Source organism: Nyctereutes procyonoides, unplaced genomic scaffold, assembly GCF_905146905.1.
Source record: "Nyctereutes procyonoides isolate TBG_1078 unplaced genomic scaffold, NYPRO_anot_genome, whole genome shotgun sequence".
Classification (NCBI taxonomy): domain Eukaryota; kingdom Metazoa; phylum Chordata; class Mammalia; order Carnivora; family Canidae; genus Nyctereutes; species Nyctereutes procyonoides.
The window spans coordinates 47,182,856-47,205,384 of record NW_026575044.1 but is presented as its reverse complement, the minus strand read 5'-3'; the positions used below and the strand labels follow the sequence as shown (position 1 = coordinate 47,205,384).

Here is a 22,529-nt window from a genome sequence, read left to right as displayed (position 1 = left end):
ACATATTGTTAGGTGTTGAAGTTGGACGCCAAGTGTATGAGGCTTATTACATCATCTCTCTACCTCTGTGTGTATTCTCAACTTGCGTAAAAAAAGTAAAAAGAAATTTTTCTTCAAGGAACCAGTTAGAAAATAACCGCTCATTTTTGTACTTCTGAATAGCTATTTTAACCATCATTATTTCCCCAAATGATTCTGCTGCTGACTTATAAATACCCCAATGCTGCATAAGTATTTTGTCTAGGTTTCATCCACTCCCTGTGAAAGCATCAAGCCATCTACATGGTAAAGATACCACTAGCAGTAGAAGAGAAAATGCACAGTGACAAAGGGAAGCCATTAGTAGCTGGTTCTTTGGCAACAACTGCATAACTAATATACCTAGCGTGTGGAGTGTGTAACAAACATTTCTTGAGTGAAAGTAATAACGGGTTTCCAAATCTTAAGAATAAACAGAAAAACCATTAGTCGGTCACTTGTCCTTTGTGCTTAGAGGACATCACTTCTTATAATAGAGACAAACAATTTTATTACACTTGGACAAGAGCCAATGTCCTTTCTTTTGAATGAAGGGAATGAAGGATGGCAGTTTCATAAATAGGAGAGATGCAGAAGAGAATAACAATCTACTTTATGATTCCAAAGTTCATCCTCTGTAAGAACTGCCTGGCTGCCGCCGCATGCCAGTTAGAGATTGTCCAGGTCTTGTCTCACACTGAGTCATACCAGGACTAGGGGGGGACATGGTTTGTTCTCCGTTCCACCTCTATAGTCCAAAAGACATTTTTAAGATTAAAGCCCATCAGAAGTTGCCAAATTTTCTTTCCATCTCAAGGAAGGACTTAAGTCAACTTCTCTCTCTCCTTCCTCTGTGCGTGATGCCAGATTATGAGACCAAAAACATCCTGGGACTCTCAAGGCCACCTGCGGCGGATACATAAACCTCCTACATGAAACATTTTCGGTTTTCCCCTCCTTCTGAAAAGAAGAGGTAGAAGAGGAAAAAACTAGAGATTCTAATAGTATCCAAACTTTCCAGGGCCTTCAGTCCAAGGCCTGGATCAGTAAAAGGAAAAGAAAGATAGAAAGGTATTCTCAGCCCCTAATCACAGAAATTCCAGAGCACAGCCACCTCTATCTTCTCTTCTTGTGACATACCTATAGATTTTTGGAAGCAAGAAAAACAAATGAACTGTTTGATGTATATGAGAAAAGCAACAACAACAAAAAATGCTTTCACAGGATTCATGGGTCTGGGGGCCAAATAAGAAGCCCTTGAGAGGACTAGATGCCTTTCTCTTCTCCCCTCCAAACTGAACCGTTCCGACCTGCGGTTTTCAAGTACCATTTCCCGTCCTGGCCTGGAGGCCCTTAGACTGCTGGGGAGGACAAAGCTCTCCAAATGCTGCTCCAGCTTTTTCTAGGGCATCCTTCTCAAAGCGCCAGTAATTTATATCTTTCTTGATTGAGTTAGGTAACATCACAAAATAATATTTATTAATTAATGCCTCCTGGAATCTCCCTCAGTAAGTCATACTGTTTGTCAATGTAAAAGAAATCTTTTCCTTTAAATTAAGCTAATCCAAAATCACACTAAGTTAAAACATATGGTATATGCTTTGAAGGCTTTTGGTGGTTTCAATCTGAATGTTCATGTTGCATTATATATATATATATATATATGGATATTCAATTGACTAAAACAATAATGGATGTAATTTCAACCACTCAAAGTTTTAAGGAGCAAATGGTTCCTATAGCAACTAAAGACAGTCCTCTTTGTGTATTCCTGGTATTTTCTATGATGGTAAGTGATGTTAAATTTATGCTTTAATATATATGGTGTAAAATACCCAAGTTAAGCTTGCCAAGGGCACTATAATTTTACATCTTTTCAAATCATTTTATGGCTTTTATATATAATAGCAAAATTGGTCTGGTATACAGTTCTGATTTTTCCTCCTCCTCATCTTTAAAGGAAGCTAAAAGCCACCAAGAAAGGTTGACCAAACATATACATTCCTTTTTTTTTCAAACATATACATTCCTTAACAAAAAAGCCAAGGCAACATCTACACACATTAGCAGAATTTTAATTTTAAACTCTGATAAAAGCTATCACTTAAATTACTACAGTATATTAATGAATCCACAAGGAAATGCCTGAGTCTTTGTACTGTGCAAGAGGCAGTATAGTTAAGGATGTACGTTCTGGAGTTAGACGGCTTGGTTCAAATCCTAGCTCTTGTTACCAGCAATGTGCTATTGGAAAAATTACTGAAACTTCCCAAGCCTGTTTCTTGTTCTATGGGTATATAAGAGAGTGCTCCTATGGATGGGTCCAGAGAAAAAAATGCCCAAACACAGCCTAGCAGAGTATCTGCCACACAGCAGTGCTCAGTAAATGGAGTTGTAATTCTTTTATCTCAAACACATCTGTTGAAGTCAGTGATATAAATACTAATAATATAATTTATAATTTATCCATTCATAAATAAAATTCTATAAGTCAGAGTATTCTTCTGAGAACCATTTTAAGTTGCAAAAATCTAAAAGATTTTCCGTTTTCTCTCTCTAAAAAACCCCACAAAGGTCTAAAAATGTAGCTCAGAAGAGAAATGTGAGAAATGTATTATGCAGGTGCAAAATACTGTTTTCCCAATTGGGTAACTGAAGTGGAATTATATATCAAACTCTTAAAAGAAAAAAATAATCTCAAGGTCAACAGCTATAAAAGTTTTAATCCTAAGTGAACATTATTCTTATAAATTCAGTGTTTCCAATTTAAGAGCTCATACTGAATTACATTACACACACACACACACACACACACACACACAAGAGTGAGGTGGGTTCATCCCTCAATTACTATGACACAGGTTGTTGTTTTAGTGAGGACTCAAACATGTTAGCCTTGAGAGGTATATTTCTATTACCTTTAATTGAGGTCCTGTGGTAAGAATTTTTTTTCTAAAAAAATGAATTAGAGAACAAAATTTTATAACATGGGAAAAAATACCTAAGGGAAAGGTATAAGAAATGAAGGTTTAGAAAAGATGACATATTAATAACCACATTTGCTTCCAAAATTACTCAAACTCTGCATGATATTATTGCATACTCTGAAATAGTAAAAGGGACATCAGTAGGTTCTATATGCCCCTTCTCTCATCAAAACCATCCCTTGGAGGTGGAACAACTGTATCTATAAAACAGGCATCCCAGAAAGACAGATGCTGTGCCTGTTTTTTGTGCCTGTTTTCCTGGTCCAACTATGGGCCTTTGAGACTCACCTGGAGGAGAAACATGATTTGTTCAGGCAGTCAGTAAACTAAGTGCCATAAGTAGGTATTTACTAAGTATCTCTTATATGACAGGTACTATTTTAGCAGCTACATTGCAACCGGTGTTTTCAATAGAGTCCTTCATAGTAACATCATCCAATTTCCTTTTCTATTTCTTTGAACACATGTTATGAAAGCATTTAAAAATGTTATTCCGGTGCCTCACTTCTAATGAACACTAAGCCCCATTTGATAAAAAAGTAAAACTCAATGATATTGTACTATGATGGTTCCAAAGTTAACACAGATATTTTCACTGTAAATCTGAGTATATTTTGTTAAAAGACCACTGTTATTTAGAAGTACTCAATGAAGAAAAATATCCACGTGGTAAAATTCACTTATTCATAAATGTATATTTATAATCGACTTTACTAGCAAATGAAATTGTATGGAGGAGCCTCCTCAATGATTAAAAATGAATTAAATACATAATATACTATTGTGTTAAAGTTTCCTACCTTTCCTGGGCTTTCATTTTCTCATTAATAAAATGAGGAATTCAATTTGAAGACTAATCCACATCCAGATATTATATAATTCTGTGATTCTAAAAAGTAAGCCATTGAAAAATGATAGGGGTCTCTATCTGTTGAGAGAAAATTATTATTTTCCAGGCTTCCTTGGCCAGCTACTATTCACCCAACTTGCACATGCCAATTCCTGGCTTGATCAAAGCTGCCATTTATCTATTGTTGAAAAGGCATCTCCACAGCCTCCCTGCTTTCTGCCATTTGTCCTGGAGGCTGAACCACTTTCACTCCCCACTCATTTCTGGGTTTGATATGGTAGCCAAATATCGTAGATCGAATGTTTCTGTTTCTCCAAAATTCATATGATCAAACCAAATCCCTGATGTGATGGTACTGAGGTGGGGTCTTTGGGAGGTGATTAGGTTTCGGTGAGGTCATCAGAGCGAAGCCATCCTAATAGAACTGGTGTCCCTATGAGGGGATGCCTAGCCCAGAGCTCTCACTCCACATATGAAGACGCAGTAAGAAGTTGTGTATAAACCAGGGAGCTAGAGCTTACCAAAAACTTCACCACAATGCTATCCTGATCTTGGACTTCAGTCTCTAGAAGTACAAGAAATAAATGTTTGTTGTTTTAAGTCACCCAGCCTGTGATAGCAGCCCAAACCAAAGAAGACACTAAACAAGAAAATGAAGGAATTTGGAGGAGCCTCCACAATCATTAAAAAAGAATTAAATAGCAGAAGTTAAAAAACGCCCAAACTACATAGGTGCAGGGGAAGAGGACAAGGTGCCCCGTGTTTCCTGGAAAACAACGTGCACAAGCCATCTCCAGATTTATGACCATCAATACTAGCTCTGGTGATCATCTTTACTTATTGAAAAGTGAAAATAGGCATTACAAATATTAATTCTCAGGGGAAACAAATGTATGTAGGAAAACGAAACTTAAAATACTTAAGAAAGAACAACAGTAATTTTAATATAATCATACATGGCTTAAGGGATTTTTAGGACTCTGTAAAAAATACATAACTCAGAAATTGCTCATCAGCATGTAATATGTAAGTATGAAAAGAAAGAAACTAAAATTCCATTTTCTCTTCTCTGTATCTTATATATGTATAGATATAGAGTATGTATAGATACTCTAAGATATTTTCAAAAGGTAGGCTCACAGTGATCAGGAAGTTGATAAAAACAGGCAATACCATCATGTTTTAGGTACTTGAATGATTTTACACTTACATTTCATCTGAGTGTATGCCACAGTTACAGTCCCTGCTGTATTCATAGATGGTCAAACTGATAGCACACAGCAAGTACATTCAACAAATGCACTGCACATCATTTTTGTACTACAAAAAAAAATCAGTTTTGTAGATGCGATCTTCCTACTGTACCTTGCCTGGAAGGTATTTTAAGTCTTTTGCTGCTATACTAATGGATGCTCATTTTGTAATATTGTTGTTTTGTATTCTAGGAAAACCAGTTCTATGTTGACAATAACCTGTAGCCCACAGATGAGACAGAGAAAATGTAAGCAGATGGGACACAACTTGTTAATCATAAACATTTCTTCATTAGTGTCATCATCAGATTTATAAGTGCTTTGTTTTTGTGAAAGGCTCTGACAGTGATTATATTTAATCTATATTTTAAACAATCAAACCACTGGCCATTTTCGCAGAGGTGGATCAATATGGACATGTAATACATATGGACCTTTTTGTTTGTTTGTTTTTTGGTTATGATGGCTCCTTGATGTTAATCATGTAATGTCAGTCACAACCAAATTATTCCAGCAGTATGGTAAGTGCATACTATCTATTCACCTAGAACTGTAATATAGGAAGATGCCACAGGACAGTGGAATCAAGCAGGTGTTAAGTAAAAGAAACACAGGTATACTATCCTCAGCTATGCCATTTACCTTTGTGACCATGAACAATCCTGCACCTCAAATTCATCTCTAAAAGAAGTATAAGACCATGGGATACACCATGCACCTGCCTTTGGTGGAACTCAAAATATGGTAATACAAGTCATACGAATAACGAATAATTATAAATGATTATACTCTGAAGCATCAATGTTCCCCAAATAAAAATGTATTATTAGTTTCTAAATCTTAACTTACTACTGAGAAGATTCAAATAACAGAAAAGCCTAAAAATATATTTCTCATTCTTTTCCTGCCTGGGTCTCAGAATTACTTTAAAGACACAAGTGACTTTTTACTCAGACAAGCATTTTTGAAACTGTGTAGATTGGCGGAAAGAAGAAATGCTCATATTTATAGGTCTCCACTCGAAAGACCTGAGCCATGATTCCAGGTTTGCTTCTCCCCACAACTTTTAAAGAATGACCTCAGGCAAAGGCCAGGGCATGGGCAAGGGGGCGGAAGGGCTCTATGAAACCATCACCTGCCACAAATCCTCACTGCTACTTGAAGCCACTCTGCACAAATACAATTTAATAGAAACCATTCTTGCAAGTGAAGGATGCTAGTTTTATTTCATTAGCTATTAATATACATTTCCCCACAGGATGCTTACTCAACTAGAGGAAATAAATCATTTAACAGTGAAATTATTCTAACATCACGAAGATTCACAAATTCCATGCCATGTCCAGGACAAACTAAGTTTCACTTAGAATTTCAAAGGATATGATTATGTGAAAAGCTACAGGGCAACAGGTAGTCATCAATGACAAGAAGGGCAAGACAGATTGGGTAATAAAGAAAGACATCAATGGATGAATTATAAAAACAATTTGTCAACACTAATGATCAAATCTGATAAAACAAAAGCAAGAGAGTCTGGGAACATGGGAAATTCAACATGACAGCACATCGAGGCTACTGAATACAGGTATCATTATACCTTGGGTTTTGCCTTTTTTCATTCCTTACTTGGGAATGTGTTGTGCTCTGCTTCAGACCAGTGACTGTCAACCCAGGATGCACCCTGGAGTCACCTGGGGAGCCCTGAATGAGGCCCTATCATAGACCAATTAAATAAGAATCATGGTGTAGACCAGGCATTTAAAAAAAGAAAACAAAAACAAAAACTCTCCCAGTCATTCTAAGTGGAGTGAGAGCTCAGACTTTGCATTTAGACCTGTTTTTTTCAAAATAGCAGCTAGCTTTCTCCCTATGACATGACAGATTCTCTTTAAAAACAAAGTCTTCCATTTTGTAGTGGGAAGCAGTTAAAGATCTCCAATGCCCAAGACAATGCTGAAGTCCAACCATGACCTTCCCAAGCCCAGGATGCAAAAAAGAGAAAATTGTATTCTCAACTTGCCTATAAATTCCTGAGAATATCTAAGACTCTGTTGAGACGAGTGTTTAGACTTACATTGTGTTCTCTGGAGTAAGATTAACACAAATATCAGGAGCCCAAAACTATTTTCCATGAAAAATTAAGATTTCTATAGATAAATCAAAGATGACAGGATAGTGTCATTTTTAAAAGGCAGTTAATGCATTGTGGAAATTATCAATGAAAAATGTCTGTCTCATCAATTACCATACACAGTCCATCTTGATCAAGTTAAATACCAAACAACCACTAAGAAAATAATTTTCAGTCTCAAACATCAAGATTTTAAAAGAACTAGGAAGTGGGATATACAGGAAAAATTGAAGTCAAATACAGAAGATCAAGGTTGAGCACAGTACTCATGAGTTGCAAAATTTCTTACAGTAGTGAGTATAAAACTTTAAGAGAGAAAGAAACAGTATAGATGAATCTGGTGCATGAAAACTCAGTCCTCTGCATACATTCCTCCTTCCCGGCCAGGGGATGTTCTCGCAGGGGAGGATGATGAGAAAACAGTGACATCCAGGTAGTAAGGTGAGGAATTGTGCAGTGGATCCAAGCGTATTAAGAATCTTCCTCCAGAATGTATTACTCAGTTGTCAACATATTATTGACTACTCCTGGGATGGCACAGTTGGTTGTTTTCCATTTTCCCCAGAAGTAGAGGAATAAAAATGACCGTTTATTTCAGCTGTGATGATGAAAAGGTAAGGGGAATGTCAAAGTTACAGAGTGTCATGCAAATGTGACACATCACAATCACTAAAACACTGTAGAAGAGGAAGGACAATATGAGGTGGAGAGGTGACATCAGAGAGGAAAGGTCAGTGTGCGTGAAGTGAAAGTCACGGTGGGATGGAATAGATACACAAAGAGGTTAAGTCATGAAGCAGCTCTGCAAACTAAAGTAAGTAATAATTAACCAAACTAAAACAAAACCAATAAGATCTACAAGGAATGAGGGATGGGTGGGAAGCAACACTAGGCACAGTAAAGAATGAGCATCCTGCACATCAGTGAGTAAAAGGTAGAAACAAGAATGGGAGAATGCCACAGCCTAAAAAAGCACGTGGTATTCTGGTTAGAGGGGACAGGTCACTTCATCCCACTCATTCTCTCAGAATCCCGGTGACCATGGATAAATCCATGAAACAATTTGCCATGCAAAATACTTATGGTGGAATTTGAAAGACTGTAACACAAGCACACAAATTATGATTACACTAAAAATGTCTACTTAAATATTCAAAAGGAAAAGATGTGTTGTTATTTTCTAACTTGAGGCTTTTTTCTCCTTGTGGGGATTCAAATTATAAAAAGGTGTACATGTGTGTGCACATGCACATGTGTGCACGTGTGTGTATGTGTGTGTGTGATGCTCTGGCTATTTCTCAAGAGGAAGAGTAGGGGAGACCTCTATATTTGATACTTTAATATCCTGCTCTAATAGTAATTTCACAACCATATCTTCAAAGCAAGATAGCTAAGTAGAAGCAAAAGGAAAGAATAGAAATTAAAAATAAAAAAAGGTCTGTGAAAAAGAGCTTATCTAGAACTCTTAGTAATCTCGCAACTTATCACTAAAGGAGGAAAGGAACAGAGACAATTCACAGGATCAATTTTCCATCAGTACCCCGACACTGACCTGGGCCCCTGGGCCCTTCCCCAGTGGCATGCACCTGTCCCCGGGCTCTCCCTGAACAGGTGACGGTGAGTTACTGTACCTGCAACCACAGCTTGTCCCCCGCCACAGTCCGGCCAATGGCACTGCACTGGAAGGTGGCAAACTGGCCGGCATTGACTTCCACATTCTGAATCCGCAGGAAGTGGGGAGTTCTGGCTACATGAAGAGAGAGAATTAAAGACATTAGAAGTGGAGATCTGTAACTTATAATGTGTCTTTTTTGAATCTATCTGCAATTTCGGGCCCTTCCATTCTGTTTACCTTTGAAGAAAACATCGCTTTTGCTTATAGGAATGCTTTCAAGATTTCATTACAATTGTAAAAGGTATCATGGAAGGCTTTGGTGTGCTCTGTGAAAGAACAGAGAAGCCAAGCATTCTGGGATAGAACCAAGAAGAAAGAAGATATTTTATTGTTCCTGCTGTGCAAATTATCATAGCTCAGCAGTCTTCTCGTAATAACAGATCTGTATTAATAAAGATTACATTGAAGCCTAATTGATGTTTTGAACAAAAACATATTAGATATTTATACTAACAACATGAAAAGAACAGTAAGAAGTTAAATGGTGTTGTCAAGGAAACTTTTTAAGCCAAGTACAAAGCTGTGCGTAATATATATTTTAATACAACTAATCGGTATGCAGCATTACTTATGTAATATTTCCCAACTACCAAAAATACCCCATAGACAGGCTCTGTGGAATTATGTTGGGACTGCCATAGCGTGGCAGTTTCTGCTGATTCTTATTCCCAATTCAAGAAGAATGATTCCAAATGCTAAACAACATTAAGTCTCATAACATACATTGTCCATGGGGGGACAGCCCTCTGAATAAAGGATAATTCTATTTGATCTGAGAAGCACAGACCAAATCTCTGCAACAGAGCAAAAACGTGTGGTAAGGAACTAGAATGACAGGTCAGGAATTAAATTTTATGATAACTTCTATTTTTTAAAATATTTTATTTATTTATTCATAGAGACACACACAGAGAGAGGCAGAGACATAGGCAGAGGGAGAAGCAGGCTCCACGCAGGGAGGCCGATGCGGGACTCGATCTCGGGTCTCCAGGATTACGCCCTGGGCCGAAGGCAGCGCTAAACCGCTGAGCCACTGGGACTGCCCAACTTCTATTTTTTTAGGAAAAAGTCTCATCACAGCATTGATAGGGTAAAAGCAAAGGGCTGGGAAAGGAAGAGGTTAGGGAGTAGACAAGGGAGAGAACAGGATGCTAGTGTTTTCTGGGAGGGATAGGTAAATCTGGACAATAACTAGAATAAATTTCTTCTGCCTTTCTGGCTTGCCCTCACTTTCTTTTTCTTTTCTTTTCTTTTCTTTTCTTTTCTTTTCTTTTCTTTTCTTTTCTTTTCTTTTCTTTTCTTTTCTTTTCTTTTCTTTTCGACTTGCCCTCACTTTCAATGTGTCTTTAGGTCATGCCTAGACACTTTCAAAGAATGGTACCCCACTACTGAGTACCCAAACATGATACACCAGCACTACTATCAGCCTGTGCAGAACATAATTAGGAATGGAAGTGGGTTACTACCCAAGAACAAAGAGAAATGCATTTTAATATCAGTAACACATAGGTAAAGTCCATTACTAATTTGAGGGCCACTAGTAATTTGAAAAATATATCCATGATGCTTAGCATGCAAAATGTCCTAAATAACTTCTTTAAAAAAAGCAGTATAACTATGGGTCATTGTTTCTAATGCTAATATATTAATTTAAAGCCCTATGACCTAATTTTTCACTAATTTAAATTATCCTTGGCCAAGAATAACATGATGTTGTGGTTTTTAAAGACCTCTGTTGAAAGTTCCTGAATCAAATTTCTCTTCTAGTCTCTGTTCTCAAAAAGCTGAAAGATGTTTTATTTTTAGAAAATGGAAAAAGGTAACATTTTTTGAGCATTTGTGTGCCATAAACCTTTCCACTGAACATTCACAAATGTTCTGTGAGGTAGATGTATTTTCCATTTTGCAGATGGGAGAACTTGTGGACACTTGCCTACTAGTAAGTGTCAGAACCAGAGTGTGAATAGTTCCAAAGCCCAGGCCCACTGAGTTGAATTCATATAATTTGAAATTAATAATAAAATTATTTAACATTAATAAAATCCTTATTATTTCAAATTAATCAATGAATGGGGCGCCTGGATGGCTCAGTTGGTTAAGCGCCTACCTTCGGCTCTCGCCATGATCATGGGGTCAGGGGACTGAGCCTGTGTCAGGCTCTCCACTCAGGGAGGAATCGAATCTGCTTCTCCCTCCCCCTCTGCCCCTCCCCCTACTTGCGCTTCCTTTCTTCCTCTCTCTCTCTCTCACTCTCTCTGTCTCTCGCTCACTCCTCTCAAATAAATAAAATTTTCAAAAAATAAAATAAAATGAATTGATGAATTCATATTATTTACATTGAATTTATATTATTCAATTAACTTGATTTTATATTCTTTAAAATTGTTTACTTGCAATTCCAACTTCTGTAGAATGCTACTCTCCTAACCTCACCTCTGCCACAAATGAATACACTTTTGCTACACAAAAATTCCTAACAGTTATTATTTTAGATTCACCTATATTACAGTTTCCCCATACTAATAGAGATCATTAAGAATTTGAGATGTGACTAAATTAATAGGACTACACTGGAAGCAAAAAAGCTGTATGTTTTTCAAGAAAATAGAAACAAATAGAATATTCTTTTTCTTCAAATCCAACACAATACGTCCACTATAGTGTACCTGTAATCAACTGGAAACTTCTTCAACTGTTTTCTCCCTATAAAATAATTCTAATAAGCACATTACCCCAGTCACATGGACATCAGACTATACTGTTTACACAGCATTCATGAAAGGAAGAAAGATGATGGAAGAGGTAAGCCCTCTGTTCACTCGTGTGTTTGTACAGCAGTAGATTTTAGCTACTTCACAGGAATTCAAAGGTAGATGATCAGAGTGGTCTATGCTCTATAGGCTTTCAAGACACACACACACGTACAGACACACACACACATGCATACACACACGTACACACACTACCCTGCACTCCTGCCTCCTTGGGGAGCGGCTAAATACATTTCCTGTCAACCATCCTTAGCCATTGGGGGTCCCCTTTCAAGAGGGTCCCTGTCACACAGCCTTCACCATCTATAGAAGTTGCTCTCCTCAGATTACCAGCAAGCTCCTAATTGGCCCAACAGCCTTCTTTCCTTCTTCCTCCTGATTGTCTCCCAAGGAGAACTGTTATCAGCCACACTGATCTTTTTCTAAAACTTCCCCCCAAAACTTTCAAAATTCTATGTTCAAAGTCATTTTCCTGGAACTTCTGCCTTTGTTCATTCTTCTTTATGCTCCTCCCCTACATGCAGATTTGTCTCAGAATTAGGACTCAGCTCACTTTCTCTTCTGGAGTGTGTGTGTGTGTGCACCCTGGTACAGGCCCTCTACCCCCACAGAGCCACATCAGATTCTTAGAAACAAGGAACCTGTGACCCTGTCACTGCACTACACTCTTGTTAGCCACAAAGGAACTTCTCTATTATGGGGAGCCTCGGAGCCACTCTCATTAACTGTGAACCCCCACAGGGGCAGACAAGCCCTTCTGGAGTCAATCCTGACATGGCACCACACCCCAAACAGAGGGCATCCAGACCACAGGAAACAACTGCCACTGGATTCCCCACTGGTCAGCTGAGGGCGGGAGCCAGATCCACTGCCGGAGTCATATTAGGATGAAAGCTCACAAGCCAGGTGAGCTCAGAGCTGATAAATACTGCAGGGAACTGTGTCCTAAGAAGCACAGTTAAAAAAAAAAAATCAGACCCTTCAGTCCAGTGAAGGAAAAACTGGGTCACAGGGGAAAGGCAGGGGCAATTGAGAATGACAGCTGAGTTCAGATTTTGTGCGATGAACCCAGTATGCAGAGGGTACAGAGAGGCATGTTTCCCTAAGGGTCAAGAAGAGTTTTCTAACAGAACATGGTATGAGCTGGCTAGTGAAGGAGCCCTTTATAGATGTGGAGTTGGCAGTTGGCGGGGCAGAGGGGTGGGTAGGCTGGGAGCTGGGGTGCCATTTATGACTGGCACCCTACAGACGGTTGCCAGCTCTCAGTGGCTCATTCAAGTCCTAATGAGGACCCTTGTCACCTTTCCCCCATTGCCTCGGTAGCACTCCCTCTGGAGTAACGGAGTCCTTGCTTTCTTTCTCCGTGAATATTTTGGGTACAGGGACTGCATCTTCTGTGCCCTCTGGAGACACCTCTCGCATCCATGGGTAAGCCATAAAAAGGCTTATGGTTTGAGTCATATTTAGAATGAGTGGACTCTCTGAAGCTGGGTTCGAATCCCAGGCTTCTTTGTTTGGCAGGTGCCTCTTCAGTTGGAAGCTCTTCAGTCAGGTTTTGGTTCTTGCCCCTCTCTTCTGCCTCTCGGGTCCTGCTCCTCTCATGGGAACTGCTCAGTCCGCTGGTGTGTTCTTTTCAAATCCCTCATACCTACCTGCTCCACCAGTATAGGGCTAACCACTTCCTTTCCTGTCTGTGTGACTTCATGAAGGATTATTTAGAACTTCAATTGTTCTTTTGAGAAAACCTCCCAAGCTGATTCCCACATACCCTGAGCACCACCCCTACTTTCATACTCCTGTGGGTTGTTGAAGACAGATTATCCTGCTCCTTTGACTGGCAGGACATCACACTGATGACGTTGCTCTCTCCCATCCATGTCATGCCTCCTAACTCTGCTAGCCTCTTGCTGAAGGCCACTGTAACAAGTTGGATCCCTAAGACAAAATTTTTGAGTATGTAGCCATCTTTCATGATGACTTGTGGTAAAGGGGTGTCGCAGTCAACGTGCTATTCTGCAGCTTCACCCCACTTGGTTAAGCCCAGGGTCAGTTCCGAGACTGTGCTAAAGGATTGTGGAGTGTTTTGAGTATCATACCTGGTATTCCCTTAGTTAAGCTACTAAAAATTAAAAATCAAAAGTTTCCCCTAAAAATCCATTGCAAAATCTCCATCTGTTACTCATGTATGTCTTTGGCCTTGGCTTCTTATCCTGCACCCCACCTATGACTCCGTCTCCTCTCTCCTTTTACTCTCTCTCTACTTTAAGGTCCCCAAGAAATTTCTCAAAATCCCTCTCGCTTTTCTTATGCAGCACAAGTAAGTTCTCTAAAATTTCTCAACCAGAAGGTCTAATCAAAGCATGTGGAACACCACAGCTCAGCGGCCACCCCTCCTCCACAGATACAGAAATGCAAGAAAGATTCTCGTTCCTATAACATTTCCCTTCCTGATATAAACATTAGAGATTTTCAGCCCTTCAAAGGCTTCTACACTTTCTGAGTGGCACAAGGGGAAAGCTAAAATACATTTAGTTTGAACATCAAGAGTAAGCTTGCCATGGGCTAAAATCATTTACAGAAAATGAATTTCAAATCTTGAAATTTTTAATTTCATTCCTTATCTAGCATGGCAGGAGAGTTATTTTGGAAAAGCAAGGGTGAGATATTCATATAGTTGTGTCTTTCTCTTTTAAAATACTATAGCATGTTTCCAAACTGCCCAAGAAATAATATAATTAATTTTCCCCTAGATCTGAATGGCATCTGAAAACAACTACCTGGACCAACTTCACTTACATGCTCTTCCTACTAATATGGTTAATATATTTCAAAATGTCCAAAATATTGGAAATCAATTTAATTCTTTTTCCTAGGATTTGTGATTTAAATAATTTATTTTTCACCTTTAGAAGATATTTTCAATAACAAACATTAAAAATAGAGAAATATGTAATTTTTAATCATAAAAATTTATCTCTAAGAAAGAATTTTTGAAATACGCATATATTTCTGCACATTGTTATAAAAAATGGAACATATCCTATCACGTGTTGAGGAGACACATAGCATGTTGACCTAAAACCTGGGCAACCTGAGGAAGGCTGGGAAGGTAAACTTTGATTCATCCAGAGTTAGAGTGAATTCAGGAATGTTCATAAAGATTATTTATTGCACTAGGTGAGGAGACAGATGAAAAGCCAAATCATGAGAACAACCAGAAATTACGTAGGTATAGGGAGAGGGTGGGATGAAGGTTAAAAAAAAAAATTTCACTGGAACCAAAAAAGGAAGCTTCTAGCACCTAGTAAATCCCCTCTTGTGGGGGCATAGTGTGGGCAGCTATGTTATTCATGGGTTGTTCTGAGGTCTCTGGTGGGAGCTTCTGGCTTTGCATCACATTATCAAAACAACCCCTTGCCATTAAGAAAACTAAACACATCTAACACAGTCTATTGGTATCTTTCTCTTTTTCTGTGGCAACCATGCACTTAAAAAAAATTAACAAAATATGGTCAGCATTTTCCTGTCTTAAATATTCATCTAAAACTATTTGAATATCTGCCTGATATACATCAGTGGTCCTCAATTGTGGCAACACCATCCCCAGGAAACATCTCACAATGTCTGGAGACATTTTTGGTTGTTACAACAGGGGTAGAGAAGGAGAGGGTACCATTGGTACCTAGTAAAAAGAAGCCATGGATGGTGTTAAACATCTGCAGTGCACAAGATAGCTCCCCCCACGCCCCCCCCCCCAATTACCTGGTCCGAAAGGCCAAAAGAGTCGAGGTTGAGAAGTCCTGATATACATGATACAAACATACTAAAGTTTACTGGATCATCCTCTACTGCTGAATATTTGAGTTTCTTATACATATGCCAAGATAAAAGTTTTCATAATTAAATCATCATATAGACTTTCTGCTTTTTCCTTAGGATAAGTTTTTAGAAATTGAATGCAGTAAGACAAAAGAAATGCATTTTTAAAAGACTTTTGACACAAATTGCCAAACTGCTTTCCTTAAAGCATATAACAATTTGCATCTCTAACACGATATATAAAAGAGCTCTTTCACCACCCCCTCAAAAATACTAAGTATTAATTTCTGTAATCTGTATTGAGAAACTAATGAAATATATGCTCTCTGCTCTATCAGCTAACTTTATAATAATAAGTAATTTGAATATCAGAACTGTCACTAGTTCTGTCCTTGGTCTGTTCATCCACTGGAAATCCACCCTAGCAAGACTGCTTTCCTATGGGCCCTGTTTCTAGCAACGGCTAACTGAACCAAAAAGAAAGACACAGAAAAACTCATTTATCAATACAATCTACTAATACTTACTGCCTCCAGGGTTTTTTTGTTAGGATATAACCTACATTTTTAATTTGGAGGCTAAAGATATGATTATGTGACAGTTTGTCTTTGTTTGCCCCCGTTCCTAAAGATTTATTGGACAGAACGAAAGTTATTACTTTTGCCTTAGAATTGTTTTGATCTTCAATACAGCTTTCTGAAAGACTGTCGGTGCATATTACTCACAGAGTAAGGTTAAAGGTTTAAGGAATTTATACTTCTGTTCAAATTGTACTTTGGGAGGGCCCTTCTCTGGAATGGATTGACTGTCTTTGCTTTGGGAAATAGCATTGCTTAGTTGAGAAAAACACTGCCAGAAAAAAAAAATCTGGCTAATATAATAAAAGCCACAACTCAAATGCAAGCCAGATGAACACACACAAACCTATTATGCATAAATGTTTTTATAAGCAATGTGTCTTTGTCAGATGAAACATAATTTATCTAAATGGAAGACAGACACATCCACCAGGGTGAACAAGACAAAGGTACTGTGGAATTCTGTTTTCCACATCAGTTTCTTCTAAGAACATGGAAGTCAAAATTTCTAATCACGGCATTTGTAGGGACGCCTGGGTGGCTCAGTGGTTAAGCATCTGCCTTTGGCTCAGGTTGTGATCCCAAGGTCCTGGTATCAAGTCCAGCACTGGGCTCCCCCGGGGGAGCCTGCTTCTCTCTCTGCCTGTGTCTCTGCCTCTCTCTGTGTGTCTCTCATGAATAAATAAATAAAATCTAAAAAAAAAAAATGCATTTGTAAGTTTTTTCAATAAATGTTAAAGGCCTATATTACCTTTCCAAAGTTATAAAATGCCTGGATTCTCCTTGTCCAGTGATCTGAATTCTAGAACTGTTTCCTTATCAGAAGGCCAACACTATTTTAAGATTTGGATTTCTGCCACATGTGTTCAAGCATCAATATTTCAGCCCATTACTACCTCTGAACGAAAGTAAAAGTTCCTCACCCCAAGCCTTGGTGGACATTATCTATCTATCTATCTATCTATCTATCTATCTATCTATCTATCTATATTTGTAAAACAGGGATTTTTTTTTTTTAAAGTACCTATCACATAGGGTTGAAAAAAAGATTAAGCAACATGCTTCCAGGAAGGTATTCTGTGTGCCTGGTACCATCAAAAATGTTCATTAGTATTTAAAATAACGAATGTATCACTGGAAACTGGAAAAGATCCCAAGAAAAAAAGCTCTACAGCCAGAAAAGTTCTGATCTCATGCTGAGCTGTATGCTCTGAACCCTGCCAAACTATCTTAATTGTAACACCAGGTATAGGACCGTTAAAGTAGGAAATTTCAATCTATCCCATATTCAAAAAGAAAAATTCTCTCCCTCTCTCCAAATTTATAGGCCCATTTGTCTCCTAGATACTCTTTCAAAATGCTATGCCATCTTTCTTCCAAAATCGGCAGGAGTTCTAAAAACTAAGTATCTCCCATGAATATCAAACAGGAATTTTACTACAACTCTCCTATTTTCTCATCTCTGCCATATTCTGTTGCTTCTTATTAAGAAAACAGTTTGTAAAAGAAGAGAGGTTTTCAGGTATTAATTGATCTCAAATCAACCTCTGATCCCAAAGTCAACTATTATTGACCAAGATGCAAATCCCTTCATAGATGTTTTGTATTATTGATCCTTCAAAGCCCGCACCAAAATGCTAACAACAAAATCAAAGAACGGTAATTTGTGAGATCAAAGTGCGAACTGAAGGAGGGCAAAAGAGGAATGAGTCCTGACCCTTTTATGATTTTCATTTGCATTTTAATGGTAATGGCACAGGTTGAAATGAACTGGAAGCTTTCTCAAACTGCCAGAACAAGCAGTCAACTCTTTTATTTGTGTAGCATGTCATCACAAACAAGGAAGCCAGCTTCTGCCTACGAGAATAGCTTGGGACTGCCCACAATGAAAAACAGTACATTCTGCATGCATTTTTCTTTTTATATTTTTACATGGACACTGATCAATTACTCCATGTAAGAAATCAATCAGTTTAGCTACTTAATTTGCAGCTAACTTATTCTTGTGGGCCCATATGGGTGGAGCGCCTAAAAATAATAATAACAGCTAACATTTATTGGGCTCTTAGAATGTGCCAAGCACTGTTATACGTTCTTTATGTACATTCCCATTTAATCCTCACATTTACTCTGTGAAAGCATCATTATTATTATCCTCATTATATGAATGTGTTTATAGGGCCAAAGAGGCCAAGGAACTCTTGAGACAAAGAAGCAGGAAGCTTTGCTCTTAACAGGTTACAGGACACAATTATTTTTGTTTTGCTTGAAAGTTAAGGATGGATTTTTTAAAAAGATTTTATAATTTTATTCATGAGACACAGAGAGAGAGGCAGAGACACAGGCAGAGGGAGAAGCAGGCTCCCCACAGGGAGCCTGATGTGGGACTCAATCCCCAGACCCAGGATCACACCCTGAGCCAAAGGCAGATGCTCAACTGCTGAGCCACCCAGGCATCCCAAGGATAGATCTTAATGAAATAATTTTTCAAGTGGCAAAACAGATTCAACATTCTTATCATAGAAAAAAAAGTTATAAGTCATTCATATCTCAAAGAAGAATGACATTTTTGGAGGATAAAAATCCAAGTTAGGTTCCTATGTGTTTAAAACGAAATGTCAGTTCTGAATTCTATGGGCCTCTCAACGGAAGCATGTGATCTGTCATTACTCAGCAGTACATAATTAAGAAAATAGTTCTAATTTTTTGTCACTATTATTCTTATTTTAATCACACTGCTTAATGTCTTCATAAAATATATGAATTTAGAAGCAGGCCAGCAATATTTGGGTATGCAAATAAATCAGTGAGTGAAAAAATTAATTTTGTTTTATAAAATAACTTTGAACTTAGGATGCTGTATTATGAAGTCAGCATGTCTTAAATGTTTAAAGAAAAACTGCTAACTTATTTCATATTCTAAAGTAGTAAAACACCACAGTATTGGATTTTGTATTCACTTTATGCAATATATGGCATGTAGGTTTTTGTTTTCAATCTTTTTCAAAAGAGTAACCTACTAAATAAAAGATATTTGAAAATGATATATCCAATAAGGGGTTAATATTCAAAATATATAAGGAACTCATGAAAAGATGTTCAACATCACTCATCATCAGGAAAACACAAATCAAAACCACAATGTGAGGTATCATCTCACACTAGTCAGAATGGCTAGTATCAATAACACAAGAAATAACAAGGGTTGGCATGGATGTGGAGGAAAGGCAACTCCTGTGCACTACTGTTGGGAATTGGTTGAGCAAGTCTGGGAAGTGGTATGGAGTTTCCTTAAAAATTAAAAACAAAAATACCATATAATCTCATAATCTCACTGCTGGGTATTTACCTAAAGAAAACAAAAACATAAATTTGAGAGATATAGGCACCCCTAATGTTTACTGCACCATTATTTATAAAAGCCAAGACAGGGGATCCCTGGGTGGCGCAGCGGTTTGGCACCTGCCTTTGGCCCAGGGCGCGATCCTGGAGACCCGGGATCGAATCCCACATTGGGCTCCTGGTGCATGGAGCCTGCTTCTCCCCCTGCCTGTGTCTCTGCCCCTGTCTCTTTCTCTCTCTGTGACTATCATAAATAAAAATAAAAATTAAAAAAAAGCCAAGACAGGGAAGCAACCCAAATGCCCATTGATATGTGAATGGATAAAGAAAATGTTATATACACATATATACACAATGGAATATTACTTAGCCATAGAAAATGAAATATTGCTATCTGTGACAACATGCATGAATATACAGAGTATTATGCTAAGGCAAATATGTCAGATGAAAAAAAGATAAATACCATGTGATTTCACATATATGTGGAATCAAAAAACAAAACAAACAAACAAAATAGAAACAGAAAACAAACTGGTGATAGCCAAAGGGGAGGGGAGGACAGGTGAAATAGATTAAGAGGTACAAACTTCCAGTTATAAACAAGTTACAGGAATGAAAAGTACAGCATACAGAATATAGTAGATAATATTTTAATAATTTTTTATGGCTACAGATAGTAACCATACTTAATTGTGAGCATTCCATAATGTACTGAATTATCCAGTAACTATGTTATACACCTGAAACCAATAAAACAATGTATGTCAACTATACCCTTATATACCTTTGGCAAATGCCAAAGGGAGTTCTTTGATTGGAAGTCAAAGGATGCTAATTAACATCATAAAAACATTAAAAGGTAGAGCAAATCTAACTGGTAATGGTAAATTTGTAGTTATAGTTAGATTTTGCAATATGGTAATAGTGGTGCACAATTTATTTACAATTCTAAGTTATAAAAAAAGAACATGGTAAAAATAACTATAAATAAAATGATCTGTTGTTAGTTACACGATATAAAAAAAACATAAGTTATACCAAAGAAACTATTTTGGTTTCTTTTCTTCATGATTTTATTTATTTATTTGAGAGAGTGTGTGTGAGAGAAAGAGAGAGAGAGATCATGACCAAGGTGAAAGGGAGAGGGAGAAGCAGACTCCTCACTGAGCAGGGAGCCCAATGAGGGACTCAGTTATTAATGAGGTCATCCTGAGATCATGACCTGAGCCAAAGGCATATGCTTAACTGGCTGAGTCACCCAGGGGCCTGGAATCTATCTTGTAATATTCTAAAGTGTGAGGGGAAGAAGAAGTAAATAGTGTAAAGCTTCTAAATTTTATTAAAATTAGGTTGTTATCAGTTTAAAACAGGGTGTTATAAGTTTAAGATATTTTATATAAGCCTTATGGGACTTATATAGAAAAATTTTGTAGTAATTTCATGGAAGAACAAGACAAAGTTAAAGCATATTGAAACCAAAAACTCTGAAACACACAAAAAATACATCAGAAACAAGGAAAAATGGATCTACAAAGCAAACAGAAAGAAATTAACAAAATGGAAATAGTGAGTCCTTTCCTGTCAATAGTTACATTAAATATAAATGGATTAAACGACATTATCCATTATGTCTAAATGGATAAAAAACAAAAATAAGATACAACAATGTGCTGCCTACAAGAGAAGCATTTTAGCCTTAGAGACACACATAGTCTGAGAGTGAAGGGATAGAAAAAGATGTTTCAAGCAAATGGTAAGAAAAAAAGAGAGAGAGAAAGAAAAGAAAGAAAAAGAAAAAGCAAGCAAGCAAAGCAAAGCAAAGCAGGGGTAGTTATACTTAGACAAAATAGACTTTAAGTTGAAAATGGTAAAAAGAGGGGCACCTGGGTGGCTCAGTCAGTTAAGTGTCTGCCTCCGGCTCATGTCATGACCTGAGGGTCCAGGGATTGAGCCCTGCGTCAGGGTCCCTGCTCAGGAATCTGCTTCTCCCTCTCTCTCTCTCTTCCCCACTCATGCTTGTGCTCTCTCTGTCTCAAATAAATCAAAATATTTTTTAAAGTTTTTAAAAATCTTTAAAAAAATCCTTAAAATCTTAAAAAAATTTTTTTTACATGATATAAAGAGACAAAGAAAGTCATTCCATAATGACAAAGGAGCCTAATCAAGGAGATATAACAATCAGATGTTAACAGGAAGATATATGTATACAATGGTGAAGTACTCATATACAATGGTGAAGCACTCACATACAATGGTGAAGCACTCACATAAAAAAAAATACTCCTAAACTTCAGAAACTTCTAGAAATAAAAGGAGAAGTAAACAGTAACACAATAATAGTTGGGGATTTTAATTCCCCACTCTCAATAATGGATAGAGCGTCTGGACAGAGCATCATTAAGGAAACAGATTTGAACAACACTATAGACCAAATGGACCTAACAAACATATATAAAACATTCTATCCAACAACAGCAGAATATACATTCTTCTCAAGCACACATGAAATATTTTCTAGGATAGACTGACTATATGTTAGGCCAAAAAACTAGTCTTTGCAAATTTAAGAAGGCTGAAACTGTATCAAGAATCTTTTCTGGAAAAAAAAAAAAAAAGAAGAAGAAGAAGAAGAATCTTTTCTGAGCACAATGGAGTCAAACTAGAAATCAATAAAATGAGGAAAATTGGCAAATTCATGAACACATGGAAATTAAACTATTCTATCCATTAAACAAATGGATCAAAGAAGACATTAGAGGGTAGAAAAAGTTTCTTTAGATAAACGAAAATAGAAACACAAAATACCAGAACGTGTGGTATGCCACAAAAGTAGTTCTGAGAGGAAACTTCATAGCAATAAATGTCTACATTAAGACAACAACTTTCTGAAAAAGAAATAAAGCAGTCCATCTCATTTACAATAGCATCAAAATACTATAATACTTGGGAATAAATTTAACTAAGGAGATATAAAGATCTCTACTACCCATTGATGAAAAACATTTTTGAGGACACAAATAAATGGCAAGGTAGTCCATGTACTTGGACTGAAAGAATTAATATTTTTATCTTTATTAATTTTTAAAGATTTTTTTAATTTAT

The 22,529-nt window shown here is 37.4% G+C and overlaps 1 protein-coding gene across 2 annotated transcripts in view; it reads right to left on the bottom strand.

The window, feature by feature from the left end:
- The window catches only part of PTPRM (protein tyrosine phosphatase receptor type M), a 768,694-nt gene that overhangs the window by 421,846 nt on the left and 324,319 nt on the right, over positions 1-22,529 (bottom strand). For both annotated transcript variants that reach the window (XM_055323971.1, XM_055323972.1), the window contains exon 5: positions 8,871-8,986. In XM_055323971.1, the coding sequence (XP_055179946.1) occupies positions 8,871-8,986 (116 nt within the window). The remainder of the gene's footprint in view (positions 1-8,870; positions 8,987-22,529) is intronic.